Consider the following 14,843-nt stretch of genomic DNA (forward strand, 5'->3'; position numbering starts at 1 on the left):
TCGCATCCTCTCTTTGGGGAATTTCCTCCAGTGGCAGCTATACAGGCAGTGCAAGCAGCGGGCCCAGGCGGAGCAGCAGCGGGGGGACTCAGCCATGGCGAGGGCCTGGGGAAAGTGACACTCGGCCATCAGGGACCTTGGCAGAAGGCAGATGGCAGCCTTCCTCCCAGTGTACCTGAGAAGCCCAAGGGAGGAGTGGAGGCCTGGGATGCTGCCCAGCGACAGAGGTCACAAGGCGGGCCCCGCGTCCATCTCCGGGGGCTTGTTTCCCCTTTAACCTGGACACATGGGCAGTGAGTAGGACCCCCAGGAGGTCCAGCCTCTTTGCACGCAGGATGCACACGTGCTCTCTCCCCCTCTGCCCCCTCTGTGGGCATCCAGCTCTGGGGATGGGGTGTTTGCCCACGGCAGGGCGACTCAGGTCTGGGAGCCGAGGCAGATATGGCCGCGCTTCAGGCAGCCCCTCGTGGAGCCTTCCACCCCAGGACCCAGGAGTAACTTGAAGCAGAAGTTCGCGTTCTGACCTGGGGCTAGAGAAGGCCAAGCTCGTTGGCCAGTTGCTATGGATACAGAAATTGCACACATCACAAACCCCTGAATGGAAGATCTTGTCTACCCCCCGGGGGGTAGGGGGCTTGGGCAAATAAGAGGAAGACTTGAGAGAAGCGGGCCGCCTGTGTCACCCCCAACCTTCTGAAGGGACTCTTTCCATGTCCACCGGACCTGGAATATCCAAGCTGTCTGGCGCTGGTCTGATCCCTTCCCACCCAGTCATCCCCCCACCGCAGCCGGGAACCCAGTGTCCCCCTCCCCCCTTCAAGGGGCCCCGCCCTCCGAGGTCACTTAGGTGGAAGTACAACAAATACAGGGCAAAGGTGTGTGGGGGGCGGTCATCTCAAGGCAGCAAATCCGTGTACTTTGTGCTTTCGGGTCAGGCTGCGACTGAGCTGGCTTACTGATCCCCAAACTCGTCTGGGTGTGTGATGGTGATTCCACAGGAAGGGGGTGTGATTCGTGGCAGCATTCGTACATGTGTGCGCACACTAGTACCTGGCAGTACAAATGGGTTTCTAGGTGACTTTGAGTACGTACGTATAGAAGCCCTGGGTACGCCCAAAGAGTGTGCGGTCTAAGGGGCGTGCCCCCGTGTCGCCTGGGCTCCCCTGACGCTGTGCGGTCTTAGTGGGGTGCACAGTGGTGGGACCCCTGAGAGAAGGGAGGGTGTGGCTGCTCCGGAAAGTGCCATGCCTGTCCTGCGCTTCCCTTGGGACAGGAGATTAGGATCGGGCGCCAAGCGGCTGGGGGGCTGGAGGAAGGAAGCCTCCCCCCTCCCTGAGCCCCGTCCCAGAAAAGAAGCCATCCCAAACGGAGGTCCTTCCTCTTCCCCCCGGGACTGGGACTGGGCTGTCGTAGCCTGCCTTGGGCTCCACCCGCACCCCCTGCCTCCCCTCGGGTCCTGCCCTGTACCCCAGGGCGCTGCCTCCGGAGGACAGGGTCAGGTCTGAGCAGCCTGGGAACCCCAGCCAGGGGAGCCGTGCCGCGGTGCCGCCCGGTCCCCGCGCCCCATCACGCCCGGTGCCGCCGGTCGGGGCCGCCCGCGCCCCGCGGCCCGCGCTCCCGCCTGCAGCCCCCAGCCTCCCGCGGCCGTCACACCTTTCCGCGGCGACTGTCCTGCTCTGCTCTCGGCTCGGCGGTGCTCCGCTCCCCAGCCACTCTCCGACTTATCTGCCTCCTCCCTCCTCAGTCCTCGGCTCAGCCCCACCGGTCAAACAGGTGGGGCACTGTTGCCACCTACAGGAGGCTGCGCGGGTCCTCTCCGGAGGCTGCTCTCCGGCCAGTACCCGGCCGGGGTGGGACGACGGGCGGGAGGGCGGGGGCCGGGGGCGGGGAGGCAGAGCCGATCTGCTTCTTTACTCGCTGCCGGCCAGTGGGCTTCGGGTGAGGAATTCCTTTGTGCAATCTTCGCGGTCCCTCTGTCCCTCCTCCTGCTCCGCTCAGTCACTGCTGGGGCTTTGTCCTGGCTCGGGGAGCCGAGGGCTGAGGGTACAGGGCAGGTGGGAAGCCGAGGGGAGGTGACCACACAACCGTGCAACTTGGCAGTGAGGAGAAGGGGCCCAGCCAGCACCCTGGGAAAGGGCGTGTGCGTGCGAGGGAGTCTCAGCATCCAGCCTCACGCTTGCTGGGCGCACGCCCTTGCTTCGACCGCCTCCCTTCCCTCGTGGGTGCCACTTCCACTTCTGCAAGGTGCATCGGCAAGGGACAACTGCAAGCTACTTTCTGAACTCCAGGCAGCAAGTTGCCCTGTTTCTGGGCCAGGGGTCCCCATTCCCGGGTGACACTAGCAGCCTTCCCCTCCCAAATCACTCCAGATAGGAGATGTTCCTTCAGTGCGTGCTCAGACTTGCATGGGTCCTGCTGCCTCATCTCCAAGGCATCTAAAGTGTCCTTCCAAAAATCGTTTGGGGGAGTACAGGGTGTCAGGGTCACACGATTTTGGAAGATGAACACGCTGTCAATGTAGGAAACGTCCAAACCTGTAGTTAATTTTGATGCGTTTACTTAGGCAATGCCGATGACAACTGCCTGGAAGCAAAATCTCAAGGGACTGAGAAAATGCTCCAGAGAGTGGCGGTTTTGCAGCTTATTTTGTCCATTAGAATCAAGGGAGGAGACGTGAGGGGGGTGACACCACGTCCACTGGTGGTGGATTAAGGGGGCGAGAGAAAGCAAAGCGAGAAACCTCCAGGACCCGGTAAAAAGTCACACGGAGGGACATACTCGAACACTGGTGGGTGCGGGAGAGTTAACATTTACAGCCACAGAGACGGTATGTGGCCGGGGAGATAACGATGTGGCCTCGTGTTTCCGTGTGGTGGGCGTGCCCGGAGGGGTCTGCAGAAGGAGATTAGCTGGCCTTCCAAAGGTATGTTATCTTAGATGCACAAAGACAACAAACAGGCTCACTTAAGGTAAAGATTGACCTTTGTCAAGGAAGCTACAGGCCTAGGACGTGAGGACCCGCCGGCTCCAGGGTTTAGTTAGAGATTCTTACGTTCAGACCATCCTGTGGGGTCACTTTCGGTCTCTCGGTTTGCAGGGCCCCACGCAGGCCACTCCTGAGCTTGTGAGCTTCGGTACGTGGCCCCCTCTCAGTCGCAACATACACAGGATGCTGTCACTATACCATCGGAGAGTCAGCTTGGCACTGAAGCACAGGACTCAGGGTGTGATGAGGGCTGGGGGCTGCCTGCCTGAGCTTCCCTCTCTACCTGTTGCCGATGTGGTATCTCAAAACCGGGGCCAGCACACTGTCGCACCGTTGGCGGGAAAGGGTGCTTTCTCTGGGGATAAGCTCGCCTCCCCCTCCCCCTCATGTAGTGGCTTTAGACCAGTGAGGACGGCGGCCCTCAGCCTTCCCATTGTATCTAGGGCTCCAGCTGGCAGTGGCAGAGGCTCCCTTGCTCCCTCAGCATTAAAATGCAAAGAGGAACAGGGCTGCTTGCTGGCAGGAGGCCAGAGAGGGCTGTGGGGGCGCCTAGTGCTCCGCGGGCTTTCGCAGGCGGCCCTCACTTTCCTTTGTGTGGCTCTGGGGCATTTTAGAGCGGTCTTGGCTTTCATGTCGCGAGTTCTGGGGGTGCTTCGGGAGCTTTTGACTGGGGGGCCTGGGATTGAGAATGCACGTATGAGGCTCAGGGCTTGCCAGCTCCTCAGCAGGCTGCGAGGCCAGTCGGCAAGCTGTGTTTGGCATTCCAGGGCTGAAGCAGAGCTGACTGTAATGCCTAGTCGTAAGAGGGAAGCCACTTTTCCCCGCTCCCTTTCTGAAGGAGAAAGCAAGCTGCGGGCATTAGGGACAGCCGCGCTGCCTCTGGTCCCCCAGGCCGCTTTGGTGTTGACTTGGGTTCTAGTCCTGGTTCTATCACTCACTGACTTTGTGACTTGAGATAACTTACGTAGCTTCTTTGTGTGTCACTGCCGTCATCTGCAAAATAAGGATACCTGTGCGCCTTGAACCTCTCTGTGAGGAGCAAGTAAAACAGGCAGGTGGCTGGAGAGGCTTAGTGAATGACCCCTTCCTCCCCGGTCTGCAGGCTGCGCAGGCTCTACGGTGGCGGTGGCGGTGGCGGGCAGGCCACTGGCCTTGCTACTGTCATTCCAATTTCCCAAGGTAGCAGAGCAGCATGCAGATAGGGGGCAGAGGCCTGCTTCGAGGCTGTGAGGCCCTGCTAGGCTACTGAGGGGCTGTCCCTCACAGTGTTCCTGCGGGGCTGGGGCTGACGAGCGCAGGCCGCAAGGGCACTTCTCCCTGGGGCAGAGAAGGATCTTTCCAAACAGTAGAAGAACTAAGATTTATTTATTGATTTGCTTAACATTAACATGTTAAAAGATTTCATTTACCTCAGCTTTACGGAAGACAACTGACAGCACTGTTCAAACACTTCACGTCCAGAGACATCAGGGCAGGGCAGGCCCCGACCCCATTCCTGAGACAGGGTGAACTGCTGGGGCCATTTAGCTGAGATAACCTAGAGACGAGACAGGCTCGGCCTCAACCCCGCTGGGGGGCAGCCGTAAGTGCTCGCGAAATCGGAAAGAGCTACTGTCCTGGGGACTGGCTGCTACTCAGTCCGCAGAAAGGTCAGTCGGTTCTCTGTTCAGCAGGAAGCTGAGCGCCCTCCTGGAGAAGAGAGAGCAGTAGTCGGGGGGCGAGGGCCGGAGGGCTGCAGGCTGACGGCCCAGCTGACCGGGGTTCCTCCCGCTTCAGTCACGCACTGTCCCCTGTCTCAACAGGGACCTGAGAGCATCTCCCAGGCTGGACCGGGGCAGAGCCGGCGACCCGTGTTCAGTGGGGCTCCTCTTCGATGGGGGAGCAGCCCGAGAAGAAGCTGGTATTGCTGGCCAGCGCGCGCTTCTTTTTCTTCCCTGGCGCTTTATTTTCTTGAGGTTCCGTCGCTGCAGGTTTCAACCCTGGGACGCTAAGGGAGGAGGGCGCTGGCGCGGGGTTCAACAAGACCTCGTCGACGTCACTCATCTCTCTCAGGATCTAGGAAGGACAGAGCCAGGTGTGCCCGGGCCCCAGCACGCGCCCAGAAGTACAGAGCGTCCGCTGAGACTGCTGGGTGGGGGGAAGCAGACCTGAGCCCGTGGCCCCTGCCAGTTCCCAAGCAGCACGTGAGCCTTGCCCTGTCGCCCCCGCGCTCTGTCCGAGCTGATGCGGGCACGGATGCTGACGCAGTTGGTGATGCGTTCGGGGCCGCTTACCTTGCTGTTGGGAGTGGCGCAGACGGGGTTGAAGAAGCTCAGCCCCGGCGTCACCTCTGTGGGATCCTCCAGTTTGAAGGAGCCTTCGGAGTCCTGGGCCCGCTCCACAGTGCCCGAGCCATCCTGAGGATCGAGCAGACAGCCCATCAGAAGGCCAGTCCCCGGGGCTGCAGAAACAGGCGGCTCCCCGCAACCGGTGAGGCGCCAGCGCGGGGGCCTCGTCGCTCAGGCCAGGTGCGTCTTGGGGAGACCCTGCTGGGGGAGGCCACAGCGCTCGATGGCAGCTGCTGAAGGCACGGGACACACCACGAGGCGAGGTTTCAACAAGACCGGGCTGTGGTCATTGCTTTGATCGACTTTGCCCGTCTCCAATCTGCAATGCCCTTTTCAGCACGTCTACAGGGTGTTGTCTGTATTTGTAAAGTGGAAGCTGTGGCCTACATCGCTGGTTTTTACAGTGAAACTGCTACGACAAAGCCCAAGACGTGAACAAGTGCGGCCGCCGCAGGCCTCTAGGCTCTAAATCGACAAAAGCCACAGGAACCGAGACTGGTCCCTGCTCCATCTATGGTCCTAAGCGCTCTGGCTTAACGGAAAACCCAGGGCAAAACTGCTCGCGCATAGACGGATGGTCCCTAGGCTGAGCTGGGTAAAATGACTGTTTGTCACACAGACGGCTGGGCGAGGGAACTTTGGCTCGGGCACGGGCCAGCGGGGGCCCGTCTGCGCACGCTGACCCGGCAACTTTTGCTGTCCTCAGTTCGTCTCTCCTGGAGCACGGTGAGGACGCTACAGTCAGCTTGGCTCCCTGCAGCGGCTGCGAGAAATAGGAAGTTCCTGTGGGTTTTTCCTGCAGCTGTAGAACAGCTAGTTCCCACGGAGAAGGGCGCAGTAAGTAACTGTCAGGATGTCAGAAGGATTAGCGTCCTTCCTGGAAGCTGCCACCTCAGCACGTGGCCCCTGCAGTTCCAGTTAGGCCTCGGACTAGTCTGATCCTGCACGGCTAGGAGCCTGCAGACGCCTGCCTTCCTGTTCCTGCTTCACGCCTCACGAGCTGTGCAGTGGCTTCGCAGCCAAGGCTGGGGATGGGAGCCACGTACCGGGAACTCTCCGGGGAGGGACACTGTGGCCGGGCTGGCAGGGGGCAGAAGGGCCGAGAAGGGAAGAAGGGCTGAAAGGGCAGGAAGGGCCGGGAGGGAGACGCCAGCTTTCCAGATGCAGGGCAGTGGAAGGCCCAAAGGGACGCTGAGGCCACCGCACTCACCGTACCTGGCCTTGCTGACGGTTGCGACACTTGGTGGGCTCGCAGCTGCAGTCCACGCCACAGTTCGACTTCTGTCTCCGGCACCCACACTGCTTATTCCCACACCAGCCCTTGCAGGAGCACTGCAAGACAGGTCGGGAGAAAGCCGCGTCACCGAAGGGACTAGAAGGCTAGTCGAAAGGGCCTTCCCTCCATTTGCGGGCTGTTCGCGGAGACGTGCAAAGTCCCGTGAAGCTGAGCACGCGTCTGTCTCCTCAGGCCTCCCTTCCTTAGGGAACAAAGATCACCAAGAACCAGAACGGACTCATTAGAATGACTAACAAAGGCATTTTGGGGACGGGGGCGATAGTATACCAGACAGATCAGACAGGCCCCACGATAACGCAGGGTACCTGAAAAGACTCTCGTGATGATTCTCTGGCCAAAGTGAAGGCCGGCGAGCTGGCTGGCCGTGGAGTCAAGTGTACCTGAGGGCTGAGCACTGTCGCTCCACGTCGTTATGTCTACCCAACCTGTACTCTCGTCCAGCTCACATTTCTACAGTCTGTGCGTGTCAGCCTGCGCTGTGGCCTCAGCACGTGAATCATTCAGCGTTTGAATCGATCACTGATGATATGAAATAAAATCATCTACATTTGTATAGCACTTTACAGTTTTCAGAGTCCTTTCATGGAATATACGAATACAACATCTCATTGGAATCTCATAACTGGCATCCAAGGCAGGCACATTAATCTGCTGTGACGACGACACAAAGCTAGAAGGATGATGAATATGTAAGATGGCGATCGCATTCAAAAGTGTAGTGGCGGGCTGGAATTATGCACGAAAGTCAAGGAAAAGTTATAACACAGATAAAGGCGAGTCCACCATGGATGCCCCCCCGAGCCAGTCAATAAAATACAGGGGAGAACACTTGGCTTAAAAGCAGTTTGCCCGAAAACGGCCAAAGGATCTGCGGCGTCCGCAGGTCCGGTGAGTCCACGGTGTGAAATGGCTGTCAGGCCTCTGTCTACCGTGGCCTGATCCCACTTGCCTCGCTCCCTCCCAGGGCCAAAGTCTCTCGAATTAGGTGTTTCTTATTTCCGTGTGTGTCTTTTACCACATTTTTTGTCATCAAAAAATCTAAGGGACCGTCTTACATGTTTTCCAACTTTATGTATAAATGGTATCTTGTTCTATGAACACATGTAGAGCCGATTGTGTTCATTTTCACTGTATGAACATGCCACTACTTATTCAGACCCGTCACAGTGCGAGGCTTCACACCTGCCGGCGAGGCTGCCCCGCGATCGCTGCCATTCATGTGTGCCAGGCACCGCTATCAGTGCTCTGCACGTAGTACAGTCATTTAATCAACAGGTGTGTTGCCCTGTGGACACGTTCAGGAGTTCACGGTGTGTACGTGTGTAGTAAAGACAACGTTACACGAAAGAGATGGTGACCGGCATCGTTGGAAGCCATGTTAGAAGGAAGTGAGACCATTTGGCTTGGAACGAACAGGTGGCAGAGCTCACAGAAGGATGGATTAGTCAGAAGGGACCTCAGCGACCATCTAGAGCCTGGTGCGGTGTGCAAAGAATGTCTTCCGTTTCCTGAGGCCAACGATACTGCCTGTCCTCAATGTCTAGAAACAGTGCCTGACACACAGCTCGGTGCTCAAAGAAGGTTTGTTGGATGAATAAAGCTTTTACATACCGAGGACTATTTCCTTGGTATAAATTCTTCTGCGTATAATTACTGGGCCAAGAGATAAAAGCATTTTTAAGGCTTTTGATACATATTTTCAAGATGCGTTACAGAAAGGTATACCACACTTACACCCCTAATAGCAACAGACCGGAACGGCCAGCTTAGCCATACTCGCCCGCACTGGACGTTAAAATAAAAGATCTTTGCCTGTTTGAATGAACAGACCTATGCCATGTCCTAGAGCTACCTCACCAGGATGACACTGACCCCACTGGCTGCCATAGGCTGGGTATGGTCCTCCGCCCAATTATAAATTCATCTACCTGCTTCAAAACTGCTATCACCCCGTGCGTGTGTCTCTATTTTATCCGAAGGGTGACAATATGACATGGTGCCTGAGAGGCTGTCATGAGGGAGAACAGTTACTGTCACCTACCTGGCCAAGAGCCATCGGGATGATTTACAGGACAGCAGATGTTAGCTGAACTTGCTAATGGTTATGGATTACCATGACTAGAGTTTTCCAGCAGACACGGGCTAGAAAACAGAAGACTCGTGACACACAGGACAGATGCAGCCACATGAATGTCGTGGGCACTAGCTACTGTCCCTCACATCAGGACACAGGTCAGAATGTAAGGGAGGAAGCGTGACCTTGCCATGGACATAAACTCGAACACATGGGTACGTGGTGTGTGTGTGTGCACACGCGAGAGTGTCACAACGGCTGGCAAGCCACTGGCGTGTCCCAGCGCCGCCGCTGAGAAGCGCTGTAACAGAGGGCTTCTTTCCACGGAGTGGGCAGTAGGGCTGGGAGATGCTGGGGCGCCTTTAAGCCAGCGCTATTCAACCCCGATCACACATAAAACGTGTCCGGGGCGCTTTTCAAAAGGGCCAGGTCCCACCTCAGATCAATGAAATTGGCACATCTGGGGGTGGGGGTCCCAGGCTCCCGGTGTCTAAAAGCTCTCTTGGGGATTCTAATGTGCACCCGGGGCTGAGAACTATTGCTTTAGAGTCTGTGATTTGTCTAGCACTGATCTTGGTGTTATTTTGTATCTCAGAACGATAAGATCTGGTGAAATTTTTAACATAAACGATGCCAGCCTAGGAATTAGGAGACTTGGGCTCTAGTCGTACGTTTCACACTCGGAATGACCTTGGACAAGTCACATCATCCAAGTTCATCTCCATTCTTTCATCGGTAGAGACAAGAATACCTGCTTCCTTTTTTCTGCCCAAGGGGACAACGGAGAATATTTGTAAAATGCTTTCGGTGCTTCGCTAATAATACCTGCATGCTGCTTTATCTGTCACAAGGTGATTTGCATACATTCCTCTTTTTAAATTCTCAGACATCAGATGGCACTGCATACAGGTAGCATTAAAAAGCCCCTGAACAGCGACGACAACGGAACCCATTTGCACAACTTCGACTGTTCCTCTGACTCAGGATGTTAGTGCTGGCCGTGTTCATTTGTTCTATTCTACTGCGTTCATTACACAGATGAGGAATCTTAGGCCCAGAAACATTAAGTGACTTGCCTAAGGCCATCCAACTCAGCAGTGGCAATCTCGAGATTGCCAGACCGGACCAGATTGCGGGTTCTTACCAGTCTGCAATGGCAATCCAGGCAATCCAAGCAATCCAAGATTGCCATTCCTGACTAGAACTCACGTCTCCCTGCCTTTAAGCCACTACTTTTTTAAACCATAGCACATGGTCTGTCCCTTAGCATGTCCTCAGCACGTGCGGGAAGCTGACTTGCACGCGTTAGCTTCGCAGCAGCCACCGCTTCGCTGTCTGCCACCATCCCCTTTGCACTAAGCTAGGGATAACGCCAGCCCGCTTCGGCCGGCTTGAAACAATGGGGACCGGGGTGGCTTTCGTGCAAAGCGTCAAGGTGGACGGCGAATGTGTCCACGGGCAGTCCGACCCGAGCATGCGCAGCCTCCATGCACTGCGAGGCCGCCTAAAGGAAGAAACTAGATTGTGTGGCAGCTTGCTCCCTTTCAAGGCCAGTTACCGTCCCTTCTCAAGTTATAAAATCAGGAGAAAAGCCAGAAAAAGATCATTTCTGTTTTAGACGTAGGATTTGCCATTGATAGCAAATACTATTTACTTGCAATCTTTCTTATACTCACATATGTCCGTTTTTGGCTTGGCGCAGCAGCGCCATAACACACATAACGAGCTTTCCCTGATGACAAGCACGCCCGCATCGGCTTCACATTCGGAAATGCCTCCCCCGGGGGGTTAGGCCGTCAGCCGTGCGTCTCTGTGTGCACTTTGCAACCCTGCCCCCTGTTCCTTAGCTGACCGTCTCATCTGCATTCAGCACATGTCTCCAACTCAACCACAGTAAAGAGTCCAGAACTGTTTGTTGAGTATGTGAACGAAAGTCGGACATGTTTTGCCTCATTTCCTCTAAGTGTCCCCAACCCTCAGTCCCGCTACTACTGTTACTACCAAGTCTTCGCAATATGCTGTCCACTGGGCCAGCAATGCCACGCGAGCTCCCGAGATGAGCTGCCCGGGCTGATAAAGCAGCAGTGGCCGTCTCTTTCCCAGCATCCCCCTCGACCCTCTCCGCTCGGTTTGGCTCTCAGTCACTCTCCAAAGCCCTCGGTGCGTCTCGCTGAGAGGCAGACGCTGAGGTTCCACGCCGGGCCCTGTTTTCCCATTAGATTACAAGCTCTCTGAGGCTGAGGATGAGCCCTTCGTCCCACTAAGAGAACAAGAGACGTTGCGTTCCTGACTCTGCAAATGACTCGATGCCACTGTGACCATTTGTCATGGCTTGCTTCTTGTGGCTTTCTGAAGCTCGGTTCTCCGTGTGGGGCACAACCGGCTAATGAAATCCTTCTAGGCAGCCAGCCATGGAAATTTGTGATCCGCCCTCTTTAACTAGAACATGGTTGCAGGGCACAGGTGTGTGTGTGGGGGTGGACCGCAAAATTCATGTTTGAACATTAAACACCTGTGTTCGAGGGACTCTTTAAGACTGCCGTTGTGGAAGTGAATAAAGGATGCCTCAAAGTCAGGATGCTCCAAACTAGCCTTAGCTCGGCCTGTTTAATCTTAATTAGTAGCCTTTTCTGTAATTGCTGTTGCCCCCTAGCCTATCAGGCAAGGAACGGAGTCCGCACTCAGCTTCCGGTCTGCTAGGACCAGGATGCGGTAGAAACAACTGGACTCGGAGTCCTGAGATTTGATTTCAAGTCCTGACTGCCACTTGGCTTTATGATCTTGGGCAAGCTCATTTGCCTCCCGTGGGTCTCAGATCCGTCTGTAAAATGCAAATGATAAATATCTCACTGGATTTTTTTAAAGACAACGAAAAGAGATAACATATAAGAGAACGGCCTATAAACTGTAAAGTGCTATAAAAATGTGAAAGATTATCTTGATCACTTTGGAATCAGCCTCGAGACATGGTACAGAACACTGCTACCTGTTCAGACTGGTAAGAACCTGCAACGTGACGACAGCCATCCGCATGCAGGCAGCCCTTTCTGTCGGCCCGGGTTCCATGCCGAGCTGGCCTGACGAACACCCGTCACAGGAGCCAAAGCCTCTGAACGGGTGTAGGGGTTCGGGTACGGGGTGCGGGGTGCGGGGCTGGCACATGCCCGCTGGCCCTGAGGACTCATGACTAGAACCCCTGACGGAGGTGAGAGCCGCCTCCTACCCCGTGCACGGTCTTCTTGGACACCTTCACTAATTTTGTTGGCTTCCATTCTTCGTCGTCCCTGTTGTCACCATCGCTGTCCTCGGGCTCATTCACAGAATTCTCTGAAGTGTATTTCAGATCCTCGATGTCCATGCTTTGCTCCAGGAACTTTTCTTTAAAGCGGGAAGGTCTTGGCTGAGAACAAAGGTTTGCAATGGTTATTTAATAAAAATTAAAAGAAAAAAAAAAAAGAATATGTGGACCCTATCTTCCCAGAGCAGAGATTTCAGATTCTCCCGCTTGGCAGTACGCATCAGAAGAAAGTCTCTTTCACCTTTGGCCCGAAGGCCTTGAATCGGGAGCAACGTGAGGGAGGAAGCAGGGACCCGGGGCGAGATAAGCATCTGGGAATGGGCGGCTGCACACGGCTCGTGTCTGCCCCTACCCGGCTGTTTCGTCAGCCTGTACATGGCCCACGGTCAGCCTCCCAGGCAGGCGGACGGCCTGTCATTTTCAAGATTGTACTGGAGCTTTATTTGGAACTCCAAGATATCGAGATGCTGCGATTTGCGATTTTTACCTCTCCGCTTCCTGTAAAAGGCGGTTTTAGCGCACTCACTCTGAACCCTGGCTAAGCGAAGGTGCCGCGGGCACTGAGCAGTTTACCTTAGGTGGGATATATTCGAAAGAAGAGTCTGGAGATAGAAGGGTATCCTTAGGAAGATGAGGTTTCTGTTTGCTGGCTACTTGGAGGAGGGTCAGTTTCTATGTGAAAAGAAGAGACAAAGGGCAGCTTCTGAGAGTGTCCGTGGCTAAAAGAGAGCTTCCTGGGCCACGGTCCATGAGCCTGGGGACCAGTCAGGTCGGATGGCGGAGCAGCGCTTCACAGAGCGGTATCAGAATCAGAAAAGAGCAAATTAAAGAGCGCCTGTTTATGTTTATACCACTCTGAAACACACGTGACCGTACTGCATGGCAACTCGATGTCGATCTCACGGCGCGGGGACACGACGTCCCACTCAGGGTCACTCCCCAGAGCTGGCCTTAGCTGCAACAGGCTCTCCCCAGCCCTGTTCGGTGGGCGGGAAGCTGTCTTACCTGCTTGATGATTTCATTCTCTCGGAGAAGTTGCTGATTTTGCGCGCACACTTCTCGTAACTTCTCCAGTTCTTCATCCTATTTCCGGAGGGTGCAGTGATAGGTGGGATTATGGGGGGCCCTGTGTGTGGGTTCGCAAACAACTCACACAGATGAAAAACTGGCACCCGGAAAAGTGCCTGATCCCCACCAGTTCCTGGGCGTCCTGTAGGCCGGTTCTAGCAGAAACCGTGGGCTCCGCCTGAGACACCTTCCCTATTGTCCCATTGTCTAGCCTCGACCCCTCAATCAGTCGGGATGCGGAGTAAGAAACCCGCACAGCTCTGGTTCTCTGAGATCTAGACGTGCTTTTGTTCTGCCTTCTCGACACAGATGAGGCACTTCATTCGCTACTTTAATCATCAGCATGATGAAACCTCCTGGCACTTAAGACAACCGGATTCATGCATACGACCTCAAGCAGTTTGGCTATGTCTTTGGTGGGACGTAACAAGGAGACCCTGGAGACCGGTGGTTCAGGAAAAAAGATTCTAAGTTGGAAAAAACAGTGCTCTGACATGCTACTGAAGGGCGTAGTGTTCTCAGCCTCGGAAATAAATTCAGACCCCAGGCGTTTTATGAATGTGTCCTGTCTCAGCTCAGAAGAGCAGGTTCAGGGAGAGAGAGCTGAACGCCTGCAGCATTCTACTGGAGGACTGGATTTTGTCAACTGTTTAGAGCTCAGGGCTGAGGGCAAAGCACCAGGAGTTCTCAAAGTCCAGTAGACAGTATGGACTGTCATTTCTGTACCAAGAAGGTCACTCCATGTGCGGCTACATTCTAAATACCCCTAAATTGATCGACTAGGGCCCCAAAGCAGTAGGGGACGGCTCTGCTGTAAGTACAGGGGTCAAAAGCACATGGGGCTCTCTGTTTGGCCCGGGGAGGCCACCTTCAGAGCCCCTCGCCCCACCATCGTACCTGACACTTCAGCGTGCTCCGCAGCTGCTGCTCCTTTTCGCTGACTGACTCCTCCAGCTGCTTCTCTGCCATCTGGCTTTGCTGCAGCTGGCTGAGAAGGTACAGCACCTGGAGGAAGGACACACCAATGCGACCAAAGCAGGAAGGGAATGAAGGAACTCCGGCCTGGTCCGAGCGGGGCTCCAGACGACTCCTCGGTGACTCGGCACCAAGGAGAGGCCACAGCCGCCATGTTTGGCAGCCATGTCGCTCTTGTATGAATGCCGGAAGCTATGAGCCCTTTGTCACTGCTATGTGTCACCTTAGACAAGTCATTTCTGTCTCAGGTCTCTTATTTGCAAGATTTGGAAAGACCACACGCTCTTCTGAAGGAAACTCCACGCCCCCACTATTCTGGACTGACAATGACGGGCAGTGGCGTTTCGCTGGCAGCCGGCGCCCCGGCACCCGGCGCACCTTCTCCTGGTGCTGCTGCTCCACTCTGACCAGCTCCGCCTGCAACTCAGTCTCCACCTCGGCGCAGTGATTTCTTTCCTCGAATAGCATCTTCTGCATTTCGGCACAGCTGGCCTTGTTCTGCTTCAGGATGCTTTCGAGCTTGCTGACCTGTATTTTGGAGGAGACCAGCTGGAAGGGAGAAAAGACAAGCAGTTTATCTGGAGAATGGTCACCTTTCCCCGCTCGTTAGGCAGGAAAACGTCGGCTTTCTTGAAATGGGCTGAGGAAAGTTCCTCCACGTCCAAGGCCATTCTTATTTTTTTTCACGTCATATGTCATGTGTACCACGGACCGGTAACAACGCCACCCCGGCCAGGAGCCCACCCTTCTGCCGAAATGGGTAACTGAGAGCTAGAAGTCACCACTCAGGTCATTTAATCTCTTGCTCTGCCTCAAGG

At 55.3% G+C, this 14,843-nt stretch overlaps 2 protein-coding genes across 3 annotated transcripts in view; both read right to left on the reverse strand.

The window, feature by feature from the left end:
* GDPD2 (glycerophosphodiester phosphodiesterase domain containing 2) overlaps window positions 1-1,861 on the reverse strand; it is an 8,680-nt gene extending 6,819 nt beyond the window's left edge. The window contains exons 1-2 of one of the 2 annotated variants that reach the window (XR_005648319.1): window positions 1,654-1,860; window positions 1-105 (exon numbers count right to left, since the gene is read on the reverse strand). Coding sequence is in view for 1 of the 2 variants with exons in the window: in XM_039841728.1 (XP_039697662.1) it covers window positions 1-96 (96 nt within the window). In the remaining variant the exon portion in view is untranslated. Of the gene's footprint in view, window positions 106-1,653 lie in introns of both variants that reach the window. The other variant, XM_039841728.1, reaches the window with a different exon arrangement.
* A 2,471-nt stretch (window positions 1,862-4,332) lies between these two features.
* Window positions 4,333-14,843, reverse strand: part of KIF4A (kinesin family member 4A) — a 69,469-nt gene continuing 58,958 nt past the window's right edge. Inside the window, exons 20-27 of the mRNA XM_039841729.1 lie at window positions 14,404-14,574; window positions 13,948-14,055; window positions 12,988-13,065; window positions 12,556-12,654; window positions 11,908-12,084; window positions 6,529-6,645; window positions 5,260-5,382; window positions 4,333-5,041 (exon numbers count right to left, since the gene is read on the reverse strand). Of these exons, the coding sequence (XP_039697663.1) occupies window positions 4,841-5,041; window positions 5,260-5,382; window positions 6,529-6,645; window positions 11,908-12,084; window positions 12,556-12,654; window positions 12,988-13,065; window positions 13,948-14,055; window positions 14,404-14,574 (1,074 nt within the window). The 3' untranslated portion in view covers window positions 4,333-4,840. The remainder of the gene's footprint in view (window positions 5,042-5,259; window positions 5,383-6,528; window positions 6,646-11,907; window positions 12,085-12,555; window positions 12,655-12,987; window positions 13,066-13,947; window positions 14,056-14,403; window positions 14,575-14,843) is intronic.

Source organism: Pteropus medius, unplaced genomic scaffold, assembly GCF_902729225.1.
Source record: "Pteropus medius unplaced genomic scaffold, Ma_sr-lr_union100, whole genome shotgun sequence".
NCBI classification, from domain to species: Eukaryota; Metazoa; Chordata; class Mammalia; order Chiroptera; family Pteropodidae; genus Pteropus; species Pteropus medius.